This window comes from Microcaecilia unicolor, chromosome 5 (assembly GCF_901765095.1).
Source record: "Microcaecilia unicolor chromosome 5, aMicUni1.1, whole genome shotgun sequence".
In the NCBI taxonomy this organism is placed as follows: Eukaryota; Metazoa; Chordata; class Amphibia; order Gymnophiona; family Siphonopidae; genus Microcaecilia; species Microcaecilia unicolor.
Genome location: NC_044035.1, coordinates 174,029,743 through 174,055,660, shown reverse-complemented (window position 1 = coordinate 174,055,660; position 25,918 = coordinate 174,029,743). Strand labels below are relative to the sequence as shown.

Below are 25,918 nucleotides of genomic sequence, written 5' to 3'. Positions count from 1 at the left end.
TTTGGGATAGCTGTTTAGTGGAGTGAAAGTGATTTTCTATTGTTTTATTTATTTTTATTGCATATGTATTTCATTTTTTAATTATTGTAAACTGCTCAGAAGCTAACACATAGGCAGTATACCAAATTAGTAAAGGAAATAAAATTAATTTACCAAATTATTTTTGTGCTGTTTTCTTTAGTTTGAATAAAGGTTATATAGAGATTTTTTGTTTGTAGATGATAAAAAGGTTCAGGTATTCTAGATAAAATGTTCTATTTCTTTCTAACCAATTACAGACCTGGTCTTACTTAGGGGCTCATTTACTAACAGTATGTGCTAATGTAGTTAGGATGTAATTCTATTAACAGTTTACCTATATTTAGATGCCTATTCTATAAAGGAAAGTAGATGCCTACTTTCCTTTATAGAATACTAGCATAACTGGTCAATATAAGCCTATATTGAAGGCATGAGCAATTGCTTTGACCATAGAACTGGTGTAAGTCCTTGCACCTAAATGCCAAAGGTAAGTTACACGCGTGCGTCCCGCCCCATGCTCCACCTAGACTCTGCCTATGTGTATGCCTTCCTATAAAATAAGTACTATGAAAGATGTGTGTGCCTATTCACAGAATAGCACTTATTTGAAATTTTGGCATTTATGGAATTATGTACACAGATTTGTGTGTATATGCCATTATTCTACACATTTATTAGATCTGAACTTTCTTTGCCTAGATTTAAAACAAAGCAAGTCCTATCTTTTCCAGGAGGCTTTTGGAACTGCCCCTAGCTAGATGCTGGTCCCTTTAAGTAAACTGACATCCAATGCTGTGCTCCCCTCCTTTGTTATAGAGCTATGAAAATAGGCCTCCAAAAGAACCAAGGATGAGAGGAATTCTCCTTTCCTGACTGCCATGATCACTGACCTGAGAGTTTCCATGTAGATCTAAGAAATCTAAAGTTAGTGGTTGGCCACCTAGAGATTGAGGGTGAGTTGAAGCAACCCATCCTTCCTCAGGACAATAAAATACATGGAATAACACTCCCATTTGATTTGCAGATCTAAAGCAATAGCCTCTAATGTCAAGAGCCTGTTCAGTCAGCTTGACCACTGCCCTTTTTCCTGCTTGGGCGCAGAGGAAACCATAAAGTCATCGGGTATGAGGGAAGCCAGTTTGAGAGAATAGCCATTGGGGTAAAACTGAAAGGAGCTATATGTAAGGGAAACAAACGTTTTGTAAGGAAAGTAAATAAAAGTAAGAGGGAAAAAAGACTGCTTTGGTTCTCAAAAGTAGTAGCTGAAAAGATAAGGAAAAAGTGGTTAGCCTTCATAAACTACAAGAGATTGTAGAAAGAGGAAGACAGGCAAAAATATTTGGAAAAGCTAAGAGAAGCTAGTAGAGTAGTCAGGAAAGCAAAGCTTCAAATGGAAGAAAACCTGGTAATTTGTCATACCATCTGGCAGCAGCCTCATAAAATTATACATAAAAAAAAGAAAACAAATGGAAGAAAAAATAGCCAATATAGTAAAATGAGGGCACAATACATTTTTTTTACATATATTAGTAACTAGTATAAAAGGCCCGTTTCGGTAGGCAATGAAACGGGCGCTAGCAAGGTAATCCCCCCCCCCGCAGCGTCCTTCCTGTCTCCCCTGCCCCCCCTGCAGCCACCCATCTGGTCTCAGGACCCCCTCCCCACCAACCCTCCTCTGCCCCTGCAGCCACGCATATGCAGCGGACCTCCTCTCTCCCCTGCTCCCCCTGCAGCCACCCATGTCCAGCAACCCTCCTCTCCCCCTGCAGCTACTCATGTCCAGCAACCTTCCTCTCCCCTGCCCCCCTGCAGCCACCCATGTCCAACGACCCTCCTCTCCTTTCCCCTCGCCCCCCCTGCAGCCACCCATGTCCAGTGACCCTCCTCTCCCCCTGCAGCGCCCCTTCTGTCTCCCCTGCCCTCCCCTGCAGCCACCCATCTGGTCTCAGGACCCCCTCCCCACCTCCCTCTTTCCTGCCCCCCCTGCAGCCATCCATGTCCAGTGACCCTCCTCTACCCCTGCCCCCCCTGCAGCATCCCTTCTGTCTCCCCTGCCCTCCCCTGCAGCCACCCATCTGGTCTCAGGACCCCCTCCCCACCTCCCTCTTTCCTGCCCCCCCCCGCAGCCACCCATGTCCAGCGACTCTCCCCTCCCCCTGCCCCCCTCCAGCCACCCATATCCAGTGACCCTCCTCTCCCCCCTCAGCGCATCACCCAAACCCCTACCCCCCCAGCGCATCACCCAAGCCCCTACCCCCCCTCCTCGGGCACATCAACCCCCTTGCCACCCGCAGCCGCCAATACTAACGCTGTCCGGCCACTGCTGCATCTCCTGTTGAGCAGCAGCGGCCGGTACAAAAAGAAAAAAGCCAAAAAAAGATTTTAAACCTGAAACACAGCTCCATAGACAGCCATCTGGCATTGGCTGTCATCTCTGCAGCCGCTCCTCCTCTCCCCTCTGACGTCGCTGCGCTCCTCCGGGGTCTTCCTGCAGGGGCAGTGACATGGAGGGGAGAGCAGGAGCGGCTGCAGTGACGACAGCCAATGCCAGATGTCTGTCTACGCGTTTCAGGTTAAAAATCTTTTTTTGGCTTTTTTCTTTTTGTACCGGTTGCTGCTGCTCCATAGGAGAAGCAGCAGTGGCTGTACAGCGTTAGAGGGAGTTGATGTGCCCGAGAGGGGGGGTAGGGGCTTTGGTGATGCGCCGGGGGAGGGTCTTGGGTGTTGTGCCGAGGGGGGGGCACTGAGAGCTGATTGGTAGGCAGTGTTTCCCTACTCCTCCCCCTGCCTGGCTCGCGGTTTTGCAGGGCAGGGGCTTGGGTGGTGCGCCGAGGGGGGGGGGGCACTGACAGCTGTTTCCCAGGCTCCACGTGTTTCCCTACTCCTCCCCTTGCCTTAGAATCAGCTGTCAGTGACATCACTGACGTCAGTGCATTCTAAACTGCCTAGCAGACCACCTCCGAGGGAGCCACGGTACCAGGCACATTAGAACGTTGGAGGTGAGAATTATTACATAGATAGCAGGAAGTACAAAAGTGGCATTCTGAGACTCAGAGGTGAAGGGGAGAAATATGTAGAAGATGATAAAGATAAGGCAGAATTGCTTAACAAATATTTCTGTTCTGTGTTCAAGCTGAAGGGCTGGGAACAGGACTGCAAAAGACAAACACAGATAGGAATGGAGGTGTGGTAGACCCTAAACAATTTTCAGAAGACTGTGTTTGTGCGAAAGTACATAAAATGTGGACAAAGGGATGGGGCTAGATGGCATACATCCGAGGGTACTGAAGGAACTTAGGGAAGTTCTGGTGGCTCTGCTGGCTAACCTTTTCAATGTTTCTCTAGAGTTGGAAGCAGTGGCGTAGCCAGAAGTCAATTTTTGGGTGGGCCAACAGGTTGGATGGGTGGGCACTAGACAGTGGTGTGCTGGTAAATGTTTAACAACAGGCTCTCTCCCCGGTCCACCTCTGCGCCCCCCCCCCCCCCCCCGTCCACCTGTGCACCTCCCCTCAAAATTGCAGAGTTGGCTATAGCCGGGGAGAGAGCCTGGGGGGTGGGGGAGGCAATGCATTACTCTCTCCAGGAAAAAAAACATTAAATGATCCCAGGTTCCAATCTAATTCATGTTTAATGTGGGATAAAATGCCATAAATAAGTAAATAAATATAAACTTTTAATGTTGAGCACCTGATTCTCAAAGTGGACATGTTCCAAACATTATAATGAAAATAAAATGATTTTTTTCTAACTTTGCTGTCTGGTGACTTTGTTTTTCTGATCATACTGGCCCAGTATCTGATTCTGCTGCTATCTGTCCTCTTTACTCCGTTTCCAGGGCTTCCTTTCCATTTATTTTTTTACTTTCCGCCTTCATTTCTTGCTCTGGGTCCTCCGCAGACTTGACTGTCCAGTGGATCCAGCTTCTGCCTATTTTCTTCATCCACGTGCAATTTTCTCCTCTCTTCCTTTTCCCTCATCTCATCTCCTTCCTCACTCTTCCCTCCCCTCCATCCATGTCCAGCATTTCTTCTCTCTCCCTTCCCTCTCCTCCATCCATATCCAGCAGCCTCCTCTCTCCTGCCCTTCCCTCCATCCATCCATGTCCAGCAACCTTCCTCTCTCCTCTTCCCTCCCCTCCATCCACCCATGTCCAGAAACTCTCCTCTCCCCTCCATCCATCTATACCCAGCAATTCTCTTCTCTCCCCTGCCCCTATCCATCCATCCCCAGCAATTCTGTTCTTGCCCCTGTCCCCTCCATCCATCCATTCCCAGCAATTCTCCTCTCTCCCCTGCCCCCCACCTCCATCCATCCCCAGCAATTCTCCTCTCTCCCCTACCCCCCACCTCCATCCATCCATCCATCATCCCCAGCAATTCTCCTCTCTCCCCTGCCCCCCACCTCCATCCATCCATCCATCCCCAGCAATTCTCCTCTCTCCCCTGCCCCCCACCTCCATCCATCCATCCATCCATCCCCAGCAATTCTCCTCTCTCCCCTGACCCCCACCTCCATCCATCCATCCCGTGACTCTCCTCTCTCCCCTCCCCTCCCGCTCCCATCCATGTGTCCAGCGATTCTCCTTCACCCCATGCATCCTTCCCTCCTATTCCACCTGCCCGCCCTCTCTCTGACGGCAGCGCTTCCCAGACGCTGCCTACCACCGCCACGATCTACCTCCTCCCTCTGTCTCACTCTCAACAGCAACGGTAGCGATTCAAACACGCTACCTCCTACTTCTAACCCGGAAGCGTCTCCTCTGCAGACGAGACGCTTCCGGGTTAGAAGCAGGAGGCAGCGTGTTTGAATCACGACGCTACCGCTGCTGTTGAGAGTGAGACAGAGGGAGGACTCGGAGGTAGATCGTGGCGGCGGTAGACAGCGTCTGGGAAGCGCTGCCATCAGAGAGAAGGAGGCAGTCGCAGATGCAGGATCAGCGCTGCCTGCTCCCTCCGCTCCGCTGCTGGGTGGGCCTGAACCCAAACTGGGTGGGCCTAGGCCCATCCAGGCCCACCCGTGGCTACGCCCCTGGTTGGAAGTGGTCCTTCTCTACAAAAGTGGAAGTAAGGACGAAGTTGGGAACTACAGACCGGTAAGTCTGACTTCAGTGGTAAGTAGATTAATGGAAATGCTTTTAAAACAGAGAATGGAGAAGTTTCTGGAATCCAATGGATTAGAGCAGGGGTAGGCAACTCCGGTCCTCGAGAGCCGCAGGCAGGTCAGGTTTTTAGGATATCCACAATGAATATGCAGGAGATAGATTTGCATACCATAGAGGCAGTGCTTGCAAATCTATCTCCTGCATATTCATTGTGGATATCCTGAAAACCTGACCTGCCTGCGGCTCTCGAGGACCGGAGTTGCCTACCCCTGGATTAGAGGACCCGAGGCAAAATGGCTTCATTAGAGACAGGTCTTGTCAGACAAAGCTGATTCTGTGACTGAGTGACCAGAGATTTGGATTGAGGGAGAGCAATATATGAGTAATATTTAGATTTTAGCAAAGTCTTTGGCATGGTTCTGCATAGACAACTAATAAACTGAGTGCTCTCAATATGTGCCCTAAAGTGACTGACAGCGTTAGGAACTGGTTGAGTGGAAGGCAACAGGGAGTAGTGGTAAATGGAGCTCACTCTGAGGAAAGGGATGTTACCAGTGGTGTGCTATAAGATTCAGTTCTTGGGCCAGTTCTTTCTAACATTGTTGTAAGTGATATTGCTGAAGGGTTGTCTGGTAAGGTTTGCCCTTTGCAGATGATACTAAAATCTGCAATAGGGTAGATATCCCTGACGGTGTGGATAACATGAGGAAGGAGTTAACCAAGTTAGAGGAATGGTCTGGAATTTGCCAGCTTAGATTTAATGCTAAAAAATGCAGAATAGTTTAGGGGGTGAAGAACCTTTGTGCATGAAAAAGGAGCAGGACTTGGAAGTGATTATATGTGATGATGTTAAAGTGGCCAAACAGGCAAAAGCAAGAAGGATTCTTGGTGCATAGGGAGAGGAATGGCCAGTAGGAAAAAGGAGGTGATGATGCCCCGGTATAAGACTCTGGTGAGACCTATTTAGAATACTGTGTACAATTCTGGAGACCACACCCTCAAAAAGATATAAACAAGATGAACTCAGGCCAGAGGGCAGCTACTAAAATGGTCAGTGGTCTTCATAAAGTATATGAGGCCAGACTTAAAGATCTCAATATGTATACTTTGGAAGAAAGGCAAGAGAGGGGAGATAGGACAGAGATGTTTAAATACCTACATGGTATAAATGAACAGGAGGTGAGCCTCTTTCAATTGAAAGAAAGCTCTGCAATGAAGGGACATAGAATGAAGGTGAAAGTGGAAGGACTCTGAACTAATCTGAGGAAATACTTCTTCATGGAAAGGCTGGTGAATTCGTAGAACAGCCTCCCGGTAGAGGTGGTGGAGACAAAAACTGTATCTGAATTCAAGAAAGCTTGGGACAAGTGCATATGATTTCTAAAGGAGTGGAAAGGAGAGCAGATGGCATGGATGGGCAGACTGGATAGGCCACATGGTCTTTATCTGCCTTCATTTTTCTTTGTTTCTATGTTTTGCAACTCAGGTGTTGGGAGTGTTTGGGAGAGGCATTTGGGTGGATTCACTAAGTGCAGGCATAGGCTACAAAATATGCAACTGCTTGAGAAATTCAGGCATACAGATTTAAAGCTGCTCCCGAGCATGTGCAAATTTACATGGTTGCATTCAACAGGTTTTGTGCTGGTATCTTATAAAGACACATAATAGCCTGTTTCCATGCATAAGCTTTAAACACTGAAAAGGCTTTATAATTACCCCCGTAAGGGCAATTTTCAGAGTAATTGACATGGGTAGGCTGTCCTGAGTGAAAGTTACCTGCTTGCAAAATTTGGAGTCATTGTAGGAACATATTTTATGAAGGCAGATAGGAACCTCTGTTGCCTTGATAAAATATGCATATTTTTTGACATTTCACATAGGTGCCCTGTTATGAAATTACCCCTCATGTGTGTGTTTTAGGTCTAGAAAGCCTAACCTGTCTTCTTTGATAGTAGTGGTAGGATTGTGTTCAGAGAATTAATCTCAAAACAGGTATTTGTTCAGATCCTTGAAGTCTGATGGGCCTCATACCTCCGGACATTCTGTGAATTAAGAAATATCTAGAGTAGAAGCCCTTGCTGACTTCTATCTGCAGGATCACCTCTGTGATGCTTGCTCTTAAAATGGTTAATAATTTAGCTTGAAGGAGGTGTTGGTACCAGGGGCGTATCTGCGTGGGGCCTCAGGGGCCTGGACCCCCCTACCGCTGCCAACCCTCCCCCTCCGTTGCTCGCCTACCTTCGCTGGCGGGGGACCCCAACCCCCGCCAGCCGAGGTCCGCGTCCTCCTGCCGCTGCCGGCTGCCTTTGGTCCTTTAATTCTTCCATTGAAGCTGGCGCCGACGAAAGTTTCTTTTGAGTCTGACGTCGCTGCACGTTGTACGTGCAGGACGTCAGACTCAGAAATTGTTTCTGAGTCTGACGTCCTGCACGTACAACGTGCAACGTGCAGCGACGTCAGATTCAAAAGAAACTTTTTCGTCGGCGCCAGCTTCAATGGAAGAATGAAAGGACCAAAGGCAGCCGGCAGCGGCAGGAGGACGCGGACCTCGGCTGGCGGGGGTTGGGGTCCCCCGCCAGCGAAGGTAGGCGAGCAACGGAGGGGGAGGGTTAGCAATGGCAGCGGCTGGGGGGAGGGGGATCGGCAATGGCGGCGGCGGCGGCGGGGGGGGGGGCTATAATGTGCCCCCCCTCTCTGGCCCTGGCCCCCCCTACCGCCGCAGTTCAGATACGCCCCTGGTTGGTACTACTGGACCAAAGACATTCTAGGGGAGTTTGTGAAATGTTGAGCCAGTCTTGTAGGATTGTTTTTAATACCTACTTGTACTGATGATCTGATCCCATGCTTCTTTGAAACATGGTAGACAACTACTATTTTAAACTTATAGGTTAAACTTAGCATGCAGGAGGAAAATGCATGTTGATTAGCTTATAATTTTAACTAAAATACAGTTCAATTTCACAAGCTAGCGCCTCGAGATTCCTTGTACAAAGTTAAATAATAAAGCCTTAGCAGGTAATTATATCTGAGAAGATGCTGGAAAAAATGTGCATTTCTTAAAGCCTGACTGTTTGTGGGGGAGGGTGGGGAGTGTTTACCCAGATAGCTAGACATTTTTACCCACTGAAAATCCACTTGGGCACTTTCAGCCATTTACCAATGTAACCTCTGATTGTACTCCCACAATTCTCATGTAAGCCATTGAAAAGTTATCCCATATCACTAGTTGAATTATTTTGGAAAGGAGGTATAAAGAGAGGAATATGTAGGTTTCTTACCTTCTGCTTCTCTCTTGGCTCGTTCAAGATCCTTCAAAGCTTCATATTCTTGGTTCAGACTTACAAAATAGATATGATTCCGGTTGTTGATTGCTTTGAGCAAACAAAGAAGAGCAGAAGGGAAATTGCGAGCAAAAAGTGTTTCCATTCCATCAAATACAACCCCTTGAAAGCAGTCACTTAGCTGATAACAAGAGGCCAAAAAGAGAAAGAAAACAGTTAATATAATATCTTTGAACCACAGCTGACAGAAAAATATTTAGTTCAGATGCTCATCAAGGAAAATGAATAATTTGGTAGATTCACTATTCTATTTCAGAGATATTGGAGACAAAAGGGACATTAAAATATGAATGTTCCAATGAAGTTACGAAAGGCAATTATCAATTTCGCCATCTGAAAATTGCTCAGTTCACTATGGGCTTTGTTTACTAAGGTGTGTTAGCTTTTTAATGCTCCTACAATTAGCATGCGCGCTAACCGTATAGGTGTGTACACTGTTAACGCGCATACATGGTTAATGCGCATTAAGAATGCTAACGCACCTATAACATGGCTTAGTAAACAGGGCCCTATGTGTTTTGGAATATTCACATATACTTCTAGCTGCAATAAGAGAAGGCATTCCTGGGGGCATACAGATTGCATTTTCAACTGTATATGCATTATCCATAAAATAAATACATAGAGAAAAAGTAGATGTAAAGTATAAAGTACATGTGGAAATTTTCAGGGTGAAAGCTAAGGGGCCCTTTTACAAAGTCATGGTAGGGCACCATGGTAATGGCACGCAGCAAATTGGCCCTACTGCCGGTGCCCGGAGGTAGTTCTGGTGTGTGCCGCACACCATTTCTAGTGCTCAAAAATTATATATATTTTTTAGCGTCAGGGACTTACCTAGCAGTAATTGGGCAGCACTGCTCGCTACCTGGTTACCACCGGTTTAGCACAGGAGCCCTAACCGCCTCCTAAATAGGAGGCAGTAAGGGCTCCCCCAGGAAATGGCCACGCAACAAGTGCTTAACTTACTGCACAGCCATTTCCTTCTTTTTTTTAAAAAAACTTCCTTTTACCTGGTATGGTAAAAGGGGGCATCGGCGTGCGGCAAACCCACGTGCCAATGCCACCATAAGGATCCTTTTACCGCAGCTTGGTAAAAGGATCCCTAAGTGATTTCTGAGTTTTATTCTTAAAATGTCAGTGGTATGCCTATATGTTTTGTTATCTGATATCTGCTCTCTAGATTTTAATTGCTTAGTTAATTTGTGCTGACTGCATATATTGCTGGCTGTGATGCTCTGTCTACCTGTCTACTAACATAGACCAAAAAAAAAAAAAAAAGAGATCTCGCTCTCTCTGTTCATTTCTCATAGTAGAGAGAACAGGTATTTCAAACTGTCTCTTGCCTTTTACTGCTAACTTTTGGTGAGGTTTCTTAATTCTTGGTTAGTGAACTGTTGGAAATCTCTGTAAGGTTCATTTTTTCTTATCGCTATTCATAGATAAGAGAGTGCCTTGTAGTCTTAGAGCTAGTTTAATTTGGAGTTAGAGATTGCATTAAAGAAGCTGCTGCATTTATAGGTAAAATTTGGATTCTAAAGGAAAAACACTAGATTCTAAAAGGACTTGACTTTTGTAACAAATTGCCTCATTGCTTGCCCCTCCTAGTGAACATATTAAAAGAGCTACTTGGCTGAAGCATTCTTAGACACACTTATAATCCATCTTACCATACCCCACACTCATCCACCAGTGAGCTTCCTATTCCTATGTATTCCTCAAATAAAGTCATCATATACACAAAATCTTGCTGATTGGTAGCCCTTATGGTAGTTATAGTTATGGGGGTCAACAGTGGCGAAGCTAGGGTAGTTGACACCCGGGGCAGGTCAGTTTTTAACACCCCCCTCCAAAATCTAGTACTAGGCATGTCGAGAATACAAAACACTCAGGACCTATAGAGCAATTCTACCATACCATAAGCAGTCATTTCTACGAATCACACAAGGAAAAGGAAAGCATCTTAAACACTACAGTGAGCACTAGAACATCAATTCACCTATTGTAAAACGAAACTAGACAGAATAGTACAGATCATCAATCCTGCAGTCAATGCCGACTGAAAGCCATGTCTTTTTCACAAACACAGATACACCCTAATCCACTATAGAATAAGTAATAATAAACTTTTTATTTAGACAAAAATTAAACTGAACCCCCAAGATGCCAGACTCTGCATACAATGCAACACCACAAAAACAGAAAATGTCCCCTAGTACTGTGCAAAATATAAAGACAGCAGATGTAAATTTGAAAAAAAACTAACAAGAACCAATCACCACTTTACAAATTAACAAATAGAAATAAAACAAATATAGAAAATAAAATAATACCATTTTATTGGACTAATAGATTTAGCTTTCAGAGGCCAAAACATCCTTCCTCATGTCAATATAGTATAGTACTGTTACAGTATCCTATCCTGACCTGAGGAAGGGGGTTTTGTTCTCCGAAAGTTAGTCAAAATGTATTAAGATTAGTCCAATAAAAAGATTACCTTGTTTACATGTTCTATTGTAAACATTTATTAACACAGCTACAATACTACTTTATCCTAAAGCAAAAAAATAAAAATATATATTTTATTTAGTTTGTTGTCTCTGGTTTCTGCTTTCCTCATCTTCTTTTCACTGTCTTCCATCCAGCATCTGTCTTTGTTCTCTCTCTGCCATCCAGTGTCTGCCCTCTCTGCTGTCCCCTCCATCCAATGTCTGCCCTCTCTCCCTGCCCCTTCCATCTACATCTGCCCTCTATCTCTGCCCCTTCCATCCACCATCTGCCCCTGTCTGCCCTCTCTCTCTCTCTCCCTTCCATTCACTGTCTGCCCTTTCTATCGCTTCCATCCACTGTCTGCCCTTTCTCTCTGTCCCCTCAATCCACCATTTGCCCTCCCTCTCCCATCCATCCAGGGTCTGCCCTCCCTCTCACTCCCCCTTCCATCCAGGATTTGTCCCCTCTCTCCGCCCCTTTTTTCAGCCCCCAGTTCCAGCCCCACTATCCCACCAGTCCCCAGTTTCAGCCCCAGCCCTTTTCTCCCACCAGTCCTGAGCTTCGACCCCCAGCCACTTCTCCCTGTCCCCTTTTCAGCCCCCAGTTTCAAACCCAGCCCTTTTCTCTCACCAGTCCTGAGCTTCAGCCCTAGCCACTTCTCCCTGTCTCCTTTACAGCCCCCAGTCCCCACAGTTTCAGCTCCTGCCCCTTTTCAGCCCCCAGTCCCAGTACTAGCCCCCTTATCCCACCTACCCTCCTTTTCAGCCCCCAGTTCCTTCATCCACATGCCTTGCATTAGGGCCTCCCTTTTTAGCCCCAGACCCCATCTGGGCTCCCCTCCCCATCCCCTTCTCCCATCTGGGCACCCCATTCCCTTCTCCCATCTGGCCATCCCATCCCCTTCTGTCATCTGGGCTCCCCACCCCATCCCCTTCTGTCATCTGGGCCCCCCGACCCGACCACCAGCTCCATCGAGACGACAGCGGGTGAGGGGGTGCTCGCCTCCCGCTGCTCCCACCCTACCTTCTTAAAAAAAATCAGTAAAGCGGCGTGGCAGGCAGCGCGGCCTCGAATCTGCCCTGCTTGTGAAACAAGTAGATCTCCTCGTCGGGCCTTCGCTCACTGGGTCCCGCCCTCGAGGAAATAGGAAGTTACCTCAGAGGAGGGCGGGAAGAGTATGCAAATATGGAGTCCAAAGCTTCATAAAATGTTTCTGTGCTCTGAGTCCACAATCTTTCACAGGTAGACGTTGTAAGGAGTTCGTGCATTTGATTTTTCCACTGTGTCAGAGTGGGTAGTGGTGAGTCCTTTATCTACTGGAGTAGGATACAGCATTTCGCTACTTTACACAGAAAAAAAACAGTCTTACGCGCACCCTCCACAATGCCAGTGATGTCATCCAAGAGACACAGCCGAAGAGTAGCCGGCCAGCGCTGATGACAGACTCCAAAGAGGACCAAACTGTAGTCCAAAATTTACAGCTAAAAGCACAGTCCCAGATGCAATGTTTATATGAGGCGTCCTTCTGGCCACACTTGTTGCAAGTACCATCAGTAGGGAAACCCATTTTCTGAGCTAGAGAAGGGTGAATGTACATGTGTAAAAGAAATTTATAATGAAGTTCCTGAAGTTGTACACTGCCAGCTAATTTCAAACCCTCTTTCATACTCTGTAGCAATTGTTCAAAAATATACCCCTCAAAATCACTGGTCCATCTAGAGACAATACGATGTAGAGGGGTGGAGCTCAGAGGTTTCTTAAAGGCCTCATAATATCACCGCACCAAACCTTTATGTACTGCTGGTAAGGGCCTACTGTCATTGAAAGGCAATTCAGTAAACTCCACTGAACAGGTCTGAAACAAAGTATGGACATAATGCTGCAAATGGAGATAAGGAAACCAGTCAGCGGGACCCAAAACATAATCCTTCTTCAAAGAATCATAGAACCGCAACATGGGTTCATCCTCCTCCACCACATGATGCAGCAATGTCAATCCCCACAGCATCAAGCAGAGAATAGTGGAAGACATCATACCTGGAAGAAAAGTCCGCATTGCCTCTGATAGGCAAAAAGCGGGAATAATGAGAATGCAAACCAAACTTTTTGCAGAATAGAGTCCCAAGCCCAATGCACCCCTTTCACCAAAAGATAGTAAAGTGAGCAGATTCAGCATGCAAAACATAGGCCAAATTCAAAGGGGTGACCAATTCAGTTTCATAGTTCACATTACAAAACTCAGAGGTATGGAATGCCCAATCTCGAGCATAACACACATGATAAGCAAGGTTATACACTCGAAGATCCAGCAATCCCAGGCCACCATCTCTCCACAGCAATTACAGCTGACTAAGAGAGGCTCAAGGCTTCTTCGCTACCCAAATAAAAGAGCAAATAATCCTATTCCAGGTTTTCAGATCTTGGGGCCTAAGAATAAGAGGCTGAAACGGGTACAGCCACTTAGGAAAAATAACCATCTTGAAGAGCTGGACTTTACCCCATAAGGACAAAAGGAAATGTCTCCATTTGTTACACAGTTATTTCGTATCATTCAACAACTGTAGAACATTAAAAGTATACAGATTCCTCAGATCTCTGGGGATCCATAAACAACTTTCACCTGCCCATTTGAGGGGAAAGTTCCCAGGCCAATTCCTATCAAGTGCCCCAGTCAAATATAATGCCTCTGATTTATCATGATTGATTCACAGACCTGAAATATGTCCAAAGGTCTGCAACAATTCTAAAGTTCTGGCAGAGCTAAGGTGGGTGTGTAAAGGCCATTAATAAATCATCAGCAAATAAGGCCACTTTAAATTTGCTGCTGCCCACTTTAATGCCACTAATAATAGGATCCCCAAGCAGGGCCAAGCCAAAGCTGTGTGCTCCGATGTATGGAAAACCACGGAGAGAGAAAACCATTCCCAAACAACTGAGCCCAAGGATTGGTATACAGCAATCAAATCATAGCTAGGATGGGGCCCCGAAAGCTATACCACTTCAATACCTCCCATAGAAAAGTCCAAGAGGTCGTGTCAAAGGTTTTCTTTATATCAAAGCTAACCAATAAAGCCTCCACATCCTGCATGTGCACAAATTCCATGGCAGAAACAGCGGACATTTGGGCCATGCTCCTCCCTTTTACAACACTTGCGTGAGAAATCCCAACCAGTCTGGAAAGGATATGTAAGAGCCAGGTAGCCAATATCTTCACATAAAGTTTAAGATCGACATTTAGCAAGGAGATGGGGAGATAGGAAACTGTCAGAAGGGGGTCATGACCTGGCTTTAAAATAAGCATAATCGCTGCTCCCCACAAAGTATCTAGCAGCTCTGCCTGCAAAGCCTCTGCATAGACCGCCTGGAGCATCAGAGAGACATGCTGGGCCAGAAGCTTATAAAACTCTAAGGAAAGACCACCAGGTCCAGGACTCTTCCAGGGTGCAGAAGTGCAGTTAGCATATTGAAATTTTCCCTCATAAATAGGGGCATTAATCAAATCTAACTCCTCCTCAGTCAAATTGGGAAGGGAAATCATATAAAAAAAAGCCTGCACCCCAGTTAAAGGAGCAGTCTGGCGGCATATAAAGTAGCATAGCTATGTTTTAACATCTTGCATATAAAGGTATTATCCACAATTCTAACACCCCAATGATCCTTAAGCAGAGGGATGAAACAGGGTCCACTCTCCATTCTGATCAATCTAGTCAAGTAAGTGACCATATGATTGCCATATTTAAAATATTGATGTCTCTCATATTTGATGCTATTTTGGGTTCATCCTTTAACTGGGATGCAGGCTTTTTTTGATACTATTTGATTTGATTATTGTCCGTCTTTCTCACCAAGGATTCTTTTTCCTGCCATGTTACTCTGCTGGTTTGCGGCAGTACTCACTTGTTTGGGTTAGTGTTCATGAAGTTCATTGGTACACCCACGTGTTTTCTGGCATTTCTCCAACTGAGACTACTTCCTCTAATAAAGAAGATTTGTCTTCTTTTTTGATTGTTTGACATACTTGAACATCAACAACATTAAGACCCCTGATGCAGGCAGTTTTGCCGAATCATGGACCATGTCGGGTCTTTTCAAATAAATATTGAATTGAATTTGAAACGACCCGAAAGCAGAGTAACATGGCAGGAAAGAGAATCCTTGGTGAGAAAGACAGACAATACGTTTCCACAGGAAATTGGAGAGTCATGAGATAGGAGGTAGTGTTCTACTGTGGATTAAAAACTGGTTAAAAGATAGAAAACAGAGAGTAGGGTTAAATGGTCAGTATTCTCAATGGAGAAGGGTAGTTAGTAGGGTTCCCCAGGGCTCTGTGCTGGGACCGCTGCTTTTTAACATATTTATAAATGACCTAGAGATGGGAGTAACTAGTGAGGTAATTAAATTTGCTGATGACACAAAGTTATTCAAAGTCGTTAAATCACGGGAGGATTTACGAGACTGGGAGACTGGGCCTCTAAATGGTAGATGACGTTTAATGTAAGCAAATGCAAAGTGATGCATGTGAGAAAGAGGAACCCGAATTATAGCTACGTCATGCAAGGTTCCACATTAGGAGTCATGGACCAAGAAAGGGATCTAGGTGTCGTCGTTGATGATACATTGAAACCTTTTGCTCAGTGTGCTGCTGCAGCTAAGAAAGCAAATAGAATGTTAGGTATTATTAGGAAAGGAAAGGAAAACAAAAATGAGGACGTTATAATGCCTTTCGATCGCACCATGGTGCGACTGCACCTTGAATATTGTGTTCAATTCTGGTCGTTGTATCTCAAAAAAGATATAGTGGAATTAGAAAAGATGCAGAGAAGGGTGACGAAAATGATAAAGGGGGTGGGACGACTTCCCTACTAGGAAAGGCTAAAGCGGCTAGGGCTCTTCAGCTTGAAGAAAAGGCAGCTGAGGGGAGATATGATAGAGGTCTATAAAATAATGAGTGGAGTTGAACGGGTAGATGTGAAGCGTCTGTTTATGCTTTCCAAAAATACTAGGACTAGGGGGCATGTGATGAAGCTACAATGTAGTAAATTTAAAACGAAACGGAGAAACCTTTTCTTCACTCAACGTGTAATTAAACTCTGGAATTCTTTGCCAGAGAATGTGGTAAAGGCGGTTAGCTTAGCGGAGTTTAATAAAGGTTTGGACGGCTTCCTAAAGGAAAAGTCCATAGTCCATTATTAAATGGACTTGGGGAAAATCCACTATTTCTGGGATAAGCAGTATAAAATATTTTGTACTTTTTTGGGGATCTTGCCAGGTATTTGTGACCTGGATTGGCCACTGTTGGAAACAGGATGCTGGGCTTGATGGACCTTTGGTCTTTCCCAGTATGGCAATACTTATGTACTTCTAGGCATTTAAACTAAAAGGTGTGGGTGGCATATGGAAGCAGGTCACTTCAGGTAGTCACCCCCAGCAGAGGTTTGAGAGCAGTGATGAAGACAATTTAAACAACCATTTCAGCAATTTACTTAACAACAAAGTAGAAGAGGAGACTATGTAAAAAAACAAAACCTATACAAAAGATAAGACTGCCAATAAAACGTAGCTGGCCTGCTCGAGTGGCCAGAATCACTAAGAGTATCAACTTCAACTGCTGGTCTTGTCAGGAAAGAGATGGCTCACTGGCACATATGGTTTTCTACTGTAAAAATGTCAGAGCTTACTGGCAATTAATTTGGGCAAAAATGTGTCGTATCTTTCATTTGCCTGAGACCACTGCGATCTCATATGAGGTTGTGATCTTACGAGCTTCTTGTCCTACTATCCCTCTTCTGGAGTCAGATAAGAAATTGTATAACATACTGCTAGCTGTTGCCTTACATTTAATTGTCTCCAATTGGAAAAATAATGTGTACCTGAATTATAATGAATGGTGGAGTTATGTATGCGTGATCAGAAAATATGAAATAATTTTGGCTCATAGACGCCGAAATATTAGGTCTGTTTTGAAGACCTGGGCTCGTTTAGACCTTTTTTGTCAGGAGCCACATAGCACGCCTTGAACTTGAACTTGTGTAACTCTGTAATTTGTCTCCAGGTATTGCCTTTTAATAACGAATTTTTTTTTTTTTTTTTTTTTTAAAGGGGGGTTTTGTTTGATTATGTGTTTACTTTTGCATTCTATGTAAGGCTAAATCTTTAATAAAAATATAATTTAAAAAAAAAAACGTAGCTGGAAAAAAATGGCCACAAACACTTGCAGTCTAAGTAACAAAGTTCATGATCTGCAAGCCCTGATGTTAGAGGCAGACATAGATACTGTTGCTATCACAGACACATGGTTCAATGGCTTCTATGAATGGGGCGCAATCATACTGGGCAATCATCTTTTTAGGAAGGATAGATATAGCTGAAAAAGGTAGTGGAGTAGTGATATATGTGAATCACAATAGTAAAGCAGTTGAACTGCTGGAGGCCTAGGGAAAGGATAAAGCAATATGGATAATCTTGGAAACACAAGATGGAATCTCTGTCCACACAGGTGTCATCCAACACAAATGATGGACAAAGATGTTGTTGAAGATAAGTACATAAGTACATAAGTAATGCCATACTGGGAAAAGACCAAGGGTCCATAGAGCCCAGCATCTTGTCCACGACAGCGGCCAATCCAGGCCAAGGGCACCTGGCAAGCTTCCCAAACAAGCTGGGAAAGAAAGGAGAGATTCTGTTGCTGGGAGATATCAATTTACCAAATGTAGATTGGAATGTCTATCTATGGTATAAAAAAAGAAGCAAAAATATTGTGGGTACCTGCCAAAGTACTCTGCTTATACAAACGGTTATGGTTTATTTGACTTTACGTACCACCCTTTGTTAAAACAGCAGAGCAGTTTACAAGCTTTATACAAATATAATATATTCACAGGACGAAAAGAACATCAGTGTCACATAGAACAGATAAGGCAAATTCAAGAACGAGACAAAACTATACCTTATTGCCCATCCTCAGGCCCCTGCCATCCAAAAACGTAGGGGAGGTCCAAGCCAATCTTAAGATGAGAAACCCTTCTCAAAAAGATATGTCTTTAAGGCCATTTTAAACCTTGGAAAGGAGGCTTCAGTACATTATGTACAAGGGTTGGGGCAAGGAAGAAAAAAACATGCTGAGTAGATTTTAAGTAGGTGGACCATGCTGGGGAAAGGTAAAATCAGCCACCATGCAATGCTTGCAACATTTTTTCTGAGTATGGAGAGTGATGAGAGGTGGTAGGTAGATAGGGATGCCCAAGAGCAGTACCATATAGGCTAATCTGAGGATCTTATAGTGAATATGAAAGGCTATAGTTACCCAATGATATTTCTGTAAAACAGAAGTAATGTGGTCTCACCTTGTGGCATGGGAAAGTACTCTAATTGTGGTACTTTATAGAAATTGCAGTCTTTTCAAGATATACTGTGGCAGTCCTGCATAGACCACATAACATAACAAAAATGCTTATATTCCACGAAAACCTGTCCAGCTCGTTGCAGATTAGAACACAAATAAACCAGCCAAAACGGTGAAATACAAATTAAAAAAAAATACAAAAACAGAACCTAATAAAATGACAATAAAGACATCAGTTAAACTAATTCAAATATTTCTGGAAGAGCCAAGTCTTCAATAATTTTCTATAATTCAGGTAATCAGACATATATCTAAGAGACTTTGGTAGATCATTCCAAAGACTAGCTGACAAGAGCGAAAAACATGTTTTATAAACAGATAAATAATACACTCCCTCAGAAGATGGAAAATGCATCACAAAGCTTTGACAACACTCCTGTGGAAGGACGAATAATTAAAGAATACATATATCATGCTGAGATTTCCATGTGGAAATTGAAGCATATTCCATAACAATGCACATAACTTAGGGCCCTGTTTACTAAGCCACATTATAGGCGCGTTAACATTTTTAACATGCATTAACCAGGGTTATTAGTCTTGTAGTTGGCCAAGTTGCAATGGTTCTTGAAGGGTTTATTACTAGGAGTTTTTCAGTAAGCCAGGCCGTGACTGTTGCAAATTTGCATTGTGCTACGATCAATATTCAGTGGGTCCATAGCGATGTAGAGAAAAATGTCATCTGCATAGTAGAAAGAATTGACGAGATTTTGAATGAGTAGTGTAAGGGAACTTAAGAATATGTTAAAGAGTAGTGGAGCAAGGACAGAGCCCTGTGGGTCCCTGTAAGTAAATACAGGTCCAGAGATGCCCAAAAAACTAAGCTTTACCAGAATGATGTCATGATCGATTAGATCAAATGCCACTGTGTGATCTAGGGAGACAACAAAAACAGCATCTCCTTTCTAACTCAAAGTTACTAAGAAGTTCATTGAGAAATGCTGTCAGCACTGTTTCGGTGATATGAGGTGTGAAACCAGACTGACGTGGGTGTAACACATGTTGATTTTCAACATGATGAAGTAGCTTTTGAAAAACTATTTTTTTCTGTTTGGATTATCAATAGAAATCAAACAAAATAAAACATGGAAAAGAAAATAAGTTGATACCTTTTTTATTGGACATAACTTAATACATTTCTTGATTAGCTTTCGAAGGTTGCCCTTCTTCGTCAGATCGGAAGGGCAACCTTCGAAAGCTAATCAAGAAATGTATTAAGTTATGTCCAATAAAAAGGTATCATCTTATTTTCTTTTCCATGTTTTATTTTGTTTGATTTCTATTGATAACCTTTAAGAGTGGAATAACACGGCTACCACACCTTTCTGTTTGGATAAATAACAGATTAGAGATAGGATGATAATTACTCGGTGATCTTGGATCAGATTTGAGTTGCTTTAGCACTGGTTGATTGTGGCATGTTTCCATGTATTAGGGAAAGAGCCAGAACTGAGACTATTATTGATCATCACCAAAGAGATGCTTGGTGATTTTAAACCAAGAAGATGTAATGGGATCGAGGGAGCAAGTTGTACAGCGGGTGAGTTCACAAATTTAGTCAAAGAAATTAAAGAAGGCAGAGTGAAACTGGACTACATGTGTTGGGGTTCTTGCAAGTTGAAGGAAGGCTTTTAGCTATGGAAGATGCAGAATTTAGACTTGTCTCTGTTTCTTCTTTTTTTGAGCCTGAGAAATAGAGTGAGAGGCAATCAATTAAGTTAGATACTTTTGTGGCAAAATTGAGAGGCCATCAACTAAGTTAGATACTTTTGTGGAAAAAAATGGTAGCAAGGATTTCTGCAGGCAGGATGTCAGAGTGTTGGCCCTTATTTGATGAACCAGTACTTAACTTAAGATTACAAAGAGTTTTTTTGGTTGGTTAGTTGCATTGGAAATATGGGTGGTATAATAGTTTTTCTTGGATTTCTGGACTTTGCTTTGATAATAAGTGTATGCAGATTGATAAAGTGTTGAGTATAGGCTTCTCTGGTTTCTCCAGTGCCTTTCACTGGTGCAAAATTGACGTTTCATAAAGCTAAGACCATTGTGAAAGCAAGGGTGAATAGTCTTAAGGGTTTGTAGGAACAAAACAAGCACTATGAAGCACTATATATGTTCCCATATAACAAACCTATATGGGATTATAATACATGGCACTATCCAGCATTAATAACCTGACTTCAAAAATGCAGACTTAAGCTTATTCTATCGAAAGAATGCAAAGTCTATTTGCTGAAGCTGCAGCCTTGCATACAAATGAAAACTGCTGAAAAGGGTCCCGATGTGCTAGAATAACAAAGTTGTCATCTGCATCAACATCATGGCCATAATAGCCAAGGAGCAGACCTACGCTGGACCCAACTGACATCTGAAGGACACACCGCCATTTTGAGGTCTGCATCAGGTTGTGTGTTTGCCATGTACTTTTGTATATGTGCTGTGGGCTCAGAGTGATTCTTTTACTTCGGAGTCTGGTTAGGGATTCATATGCATGTACTCTAAGTTGTTTCTATGATAAGACTGCCTGTGTCTTTATCCTTGCCTTTTTTGCACATTATCTTTGCTGCTGTTCTAAATAAATGCACACTTTATTTTTATACTTGGTTGTGGAGTTCATTCTATTATTTAGAGCACAGTGAGCTTGGATCTAAGGATAAGAGGGAACACATTTACTTCTGACACTTCACTCACTAAGGCTGGTATTACCAGAGACCTATTTCCATTAGAATTTAGGCTATCAGGTACCCCAATAACACTCCAAAAAGAGTTGTATCTATATGCACTCACAGACTGGAGATTCCACTGAAATCTAGTCTAGAATAGACTAGATCTATATAAGATAATGACTTATATCCCAGAATTAATTTCTTATGGTTCCGGGCTTTCACTAATTTTACTTCTATTGTTCAGGCTGTGTTCACCCAGCTACTGGACGTTTGGAACTCTTCCCGGGCTGTGTTATCTTTGTTTATTGTTCACTAGGTACATAGTCCAGCTCATTTTCGAAAGAGAAGGGCGCCCATCTTTTGACACAAATCAGAAGCTGGGCGTCCTTCTCTCAGGGGCGCCCAAATCGGCATAATTGAAAGCCGATTTTGGGCGTCCCCAACTGCTTTCCGTCGCCGGGACAGCCAAAGTTCCCGGGGGCATGTAGGAAGGGTAGCAAATGCGGGACAGGGGCGTGCTTAAGAGATGGGTGCCCTCAGCCGATAATGGAAAAAAGAAGGGCGTCCCTGGTGAGAATTTGGTCCACTTTATATGGTCCCTTTTTATTCAGGTCCAAGTCACAAAAAAGTGCCCGAACTGACCAGATGACCATGGAGGGAATTGGGGATGACCCCCCCTGACTCCCCCAGTGGTCACTAACCCCCTCCCACCCCCCAAAAGGAGACTTTTAAAACTTTTTTTGCCAGTCTCTATGCCAGCCTCAAATGTCAGATCCATCGCAGCAGTATACAGGTCCCTGGAGCAGTTTTAGTGGGTGCAGTGGACTTTAGGCAGGCGGACCCAGGCCCATCCCCCCCTACCTGTTACACTTGTGGTGAAAAATGTGAGCCCTTCAAAACCCACCCGAAACCCACTGTACCCACATGTAGGTGCCCCCCTTCACTCCTTAGGGCTATGGTAGTGGTGTATAGTTGTGGGGAGTGGGTTTTGGGGGGCTCAGCACCCAAGGTAAGGGAGCTATGCACCTGAGACCAATTTGCGAAGTCCACTGTAGTGCCCCCTAGGGTGCCCTGGCATGTGAGGGGGACCAGTGCACTACGAATCCTGGCCCCTCCCATGATCAAATGCCTTGGATTTGTTCGTTTTTGAGATGGGCACCATCGGTTTCCATTATCGGCGAAAACCGAGGGCACCCATCTCTAAATCCGGCGATCTCAGCATTTAGGTCGACCATCTTTAATGTTGACCTAAATGCTGAGATTTGGGCGCCAACCATATTATCGAAACGAAAGATGGATGCCCATCTCGTTCGATAATCCGGTTGGCCCCGTCCCTTTGCGGTGCCATCCTCAGAGATGGGCGTCCCCGTTGAAAATGCCCCTCAGTTGGTCAACATTCCTACTTTGGCAAGATTCTTAGACTAGACATTCTTAAACACTGAGTTTCATTTTCTAAGTCAATGAGCAGCCTAAGAAACTGCTTGTAAAAAAAATCCTGCTTTTAAACATAAAGACATCCCTATTTTTATGTTCATAAGCACGCGTGTCTCATTCACTGTCAAAGAACTGTAAATGAAACTGTGCAAATGTTAAGAATGTCCCATAGAAAGTGAATACTTACAGTGACTAAATTGACACTAATAAGTGAAGTGTGAATGATAGCAGCAAAAGTGTTTAATTTTTGTAAGCAGAGTAAAAGCACGTTAAGCTTTTCTGTTCATTACCGAGACAGTGCAGCTGATCTCTTATTTTATTGCAGTATGTCGTCGACGAGCATTCAGAGAAGTTTGCAATTTGTTATTCTCCAGAAAGGTCCAATTTGCTCTGCTATATCCTGCTCGATTAAAGATTTCGTAGAAAGGGACACAAAAACTTTTTACTACGGTGGAAGAGGACTTACAGTTTGCGCGACAAGAAGTGGGCACTTTGGAACTGACATGACCTGCTGTGTTGAGGACAGCAATATGCAGATCAGTACTTGTCCATATGGTATAATCTATATGAGATAAAATCTTGATATTCTGATAATATGGCAAATACATATTTTGAGGATCAGACCTTTTGTTTGACTGACATGAAAGGCAATTAAGCAGTAAATTTCCTGGCTGAAAACTTTTTCTTTCAATGGCTACAACTTTGAGAGTTATTTTATAAGTATCTCCACATAAAAATAGTGATATTTACATACACCGATTGAAAATAGATGTAAAGGGTGATTTCAGAAGTGGTGGTTTTGGGGAGGGATATAAATGAGGAATAAAGAGAATAATTCTTCTTATCTCCTGTTGTTTATTCCTGCCTCCAAAATGAATAAAACCAAAAACTGCAGCCTCAGTATAATTGGCTGCACTTGCATATTAAGGTTTATATAACAGGATAGCTACACCCAGGGAACACAAAGCTATAGCGGAGAGATTAAATGAATTCTTTGCTTCGGTCTTCACCGAGGAAGATGTGGGAGAGATACCGATGCCAGAAAAGCTATTCAAAGCTGACGAGTCAGAGAAACTGAATGAAATCTCTATAAATCTGAAAGATGTAATGGCACAATTTGACAAACTGAAGAGTAGCAAATTGCCTAGACCGGATGGTATTCATCCCCAAGTACTGACAGAATTGAAAAATGAACTTGCAGAACTATTGTTAGTAATATGTAATTTATCTTTAAAATCAAGCACGGTACCGGAAGATTGGAGGGTGGCCAATGTAACGCCGATTTTTTTAAAAGGTTCCAGAGGTGATCTGGGAAATTATAGACAGGTCAGCCTGACATCGGTGCCGGGCAATATGGTAAAGACTATTGTAAAGAACAAAATTACAGAGCATATTCAAAAGCATGGATTAATGAGCCAAAGCATTTCTTTGAAGGGGTGAACAAACATGTGGATAAAGGTGAGCTGGTCGATATTATATATCTGGATTTTCAAAAGGCATTTGACAAAGTACCTCATGAAAGACTTCAGAGGAAATTGGAGAGTCATGGGATAGGAGGTAGTGTCCTATTGTGGATTAAAAACTGGTTAAAAGATAGAAAATAGAGAGTAGGGTTAAATGGTCAGTATTCTCAATGGAGAAGGGTAGATAGTGGGGTTCCTCAGGGATCTATGCTGGGACTGTTGCTTTTAAACATATTTATAAATCATCTAGAGATGGGAGTAACTAGTGAGGTAATTAAATTTGCTGACGACACAAAGTTATTCAAAGTTGTTAAATCGCAAGAGGACTGTAAAAAATTACAAGAGGATATTATGAGATTGGGAGACTGGGCATCCAAATGACAGATGACATTTAATATGAGCAAGTGCAAAGTGATGCATGTGGGAAGAGGAACCCGAACTATAGCTACGTAATACAAGTTTCGACATTAGGAGTCACCGACCGGGAAAGGGATCTAGGTTTTATTACCGATGATACTTTGAAACCCTCTGCTCAGTGTACGGCAGCAGCTCAGAAAACAAATAGAATGTTAGGTATTATTAGGAAAAAAATGGAAAACAAAAATGAGGATGTTATAATGCCTTTATATCGCTCCATGGTGCGACTGCACCTCAAATATTCTGTGCAATTCTAGTCACCGCAACTGAAAAAAAGATATAGTGCAAACAGAAAAGGTACAGAAAAGGGCAACGAAAATGAAAAGGGATGGGACAACTTCCCTATGAGGAAAGGCTGAGACAGCTAGGGCTCTTCAGCTTGGAGAAAAGACAGCTGAAGGGAGATATGATAGAGGTATATAAAATAATGAGTGGAGTGGAACGGGTAGATGTGAATTGTTTATTTACACTGGCGTTCCGAGGGGCGCTGACACCCGGGGCGGATCGCCGATGCGCCCCCCCCCCCCGAGTGCAGCACCATCCTCCGTGCAGCGCGACCCCCCCCCCCCCCCCCGGTGAAGGGGCACCCGCCACCCCGGCGAAAGAACCCCCCCCCCCGGGTGCACGCCGCTGGGGGGGGTGCCGCGCGACGGGGTGGCGGGTGCCCCTTCGCCGGGGGGGGGGGGGGGTCGCGCTGCAGGAAGTAACCTGTTCCAGGGCAGAGGGAGCATGGAAACCAACAACGCTGACCGGCGTGGCACCCCCCCCAACGGCGTGCACCTGGGGCAGACCGCCCCCCCCCCCCTTGGTACGCCACTGCTTATTTACTCTTTCTAAAAATACTAGGACTAGGGGGCACACAATGAAGCTACAAAGTAGCAAATTTAAAATGAATCGGAGAAAATATTTCTTCATTCAACGTGTAGTTAAACTCTGGAATTTGTTGCCAGAGTTGTGGTAAAAGCAGTTAGCTTAGCGGTGTTTAAAAAGGGTTTGGATAGATTCCTAAAAAACTGTCCATAAGCCATTATTAAAATGACTTGGAGAAAATCCACTGCTTATTTCTAGGATAAGCAGCATAAAAATGTGTTGTACTTTTTTAGGATCTTGCCAGGTATTTGTGACTGGGATTGGCCACTGTTGGAAACAGGATGCTGGGCTTGATGGACCTTCGATCTGTCCCTGTATGGCAATACTTATGTACTTATGTACACATGAAAGTGGCACCACTAACATGTAGAAGCTTCCAGATTTGTACTGCTTATTGTTTCCACTGTATATTTGTAAAATGCCTACTCATGCTGTGCATGCAAAATTGAGTACATCTTGACTTGGGCATCTCAATCCTAATCTCAGTATTCTGTCTATAATGGGCCTCCACTCCAAGTATGCAATTTCACAAGGCACATAATTTCAGCTGTAGGAAAAAGGGCCAGGACCAGAACTAGGGAAAGAGGAGAGGAGGAAAAATTTTAATTTTGAAATCCCCATGTGTACTTTATTGCATTCATGCACGTTGCACCTGGCATAAAGGAGCTGCAAGGTCTGTAGAATATTTTGGTGAATATTTAGTGATGGCCTAT

At 43.8% G+C, this 25,918-nt stretch overlaps 1 protein-coding gene across 1 annotated transcript in view; it reads right to left on the bottom strand.

The window, feature by feature from the left end:
• The window catches only part of HYDIN (HYDIN axonemal central pair apparatus protein), a 2,443,906-nt gene that overhangs the window by 876,547 nt on the left and 1,541,441 nt on the right, over positions 1-25,918 (bottom strand). Inside the window, exon 66 of the mRNA XM_030205004.1 lies at positions 8,401-8,584. Within this exon, the coding sequence (XP_030060864.1) occupies positions 8,401-8,584 (184 nt within the window). The remainder of the gene's footprint in view (positions 1-8,400; positions 8,585-25,918) is intronic.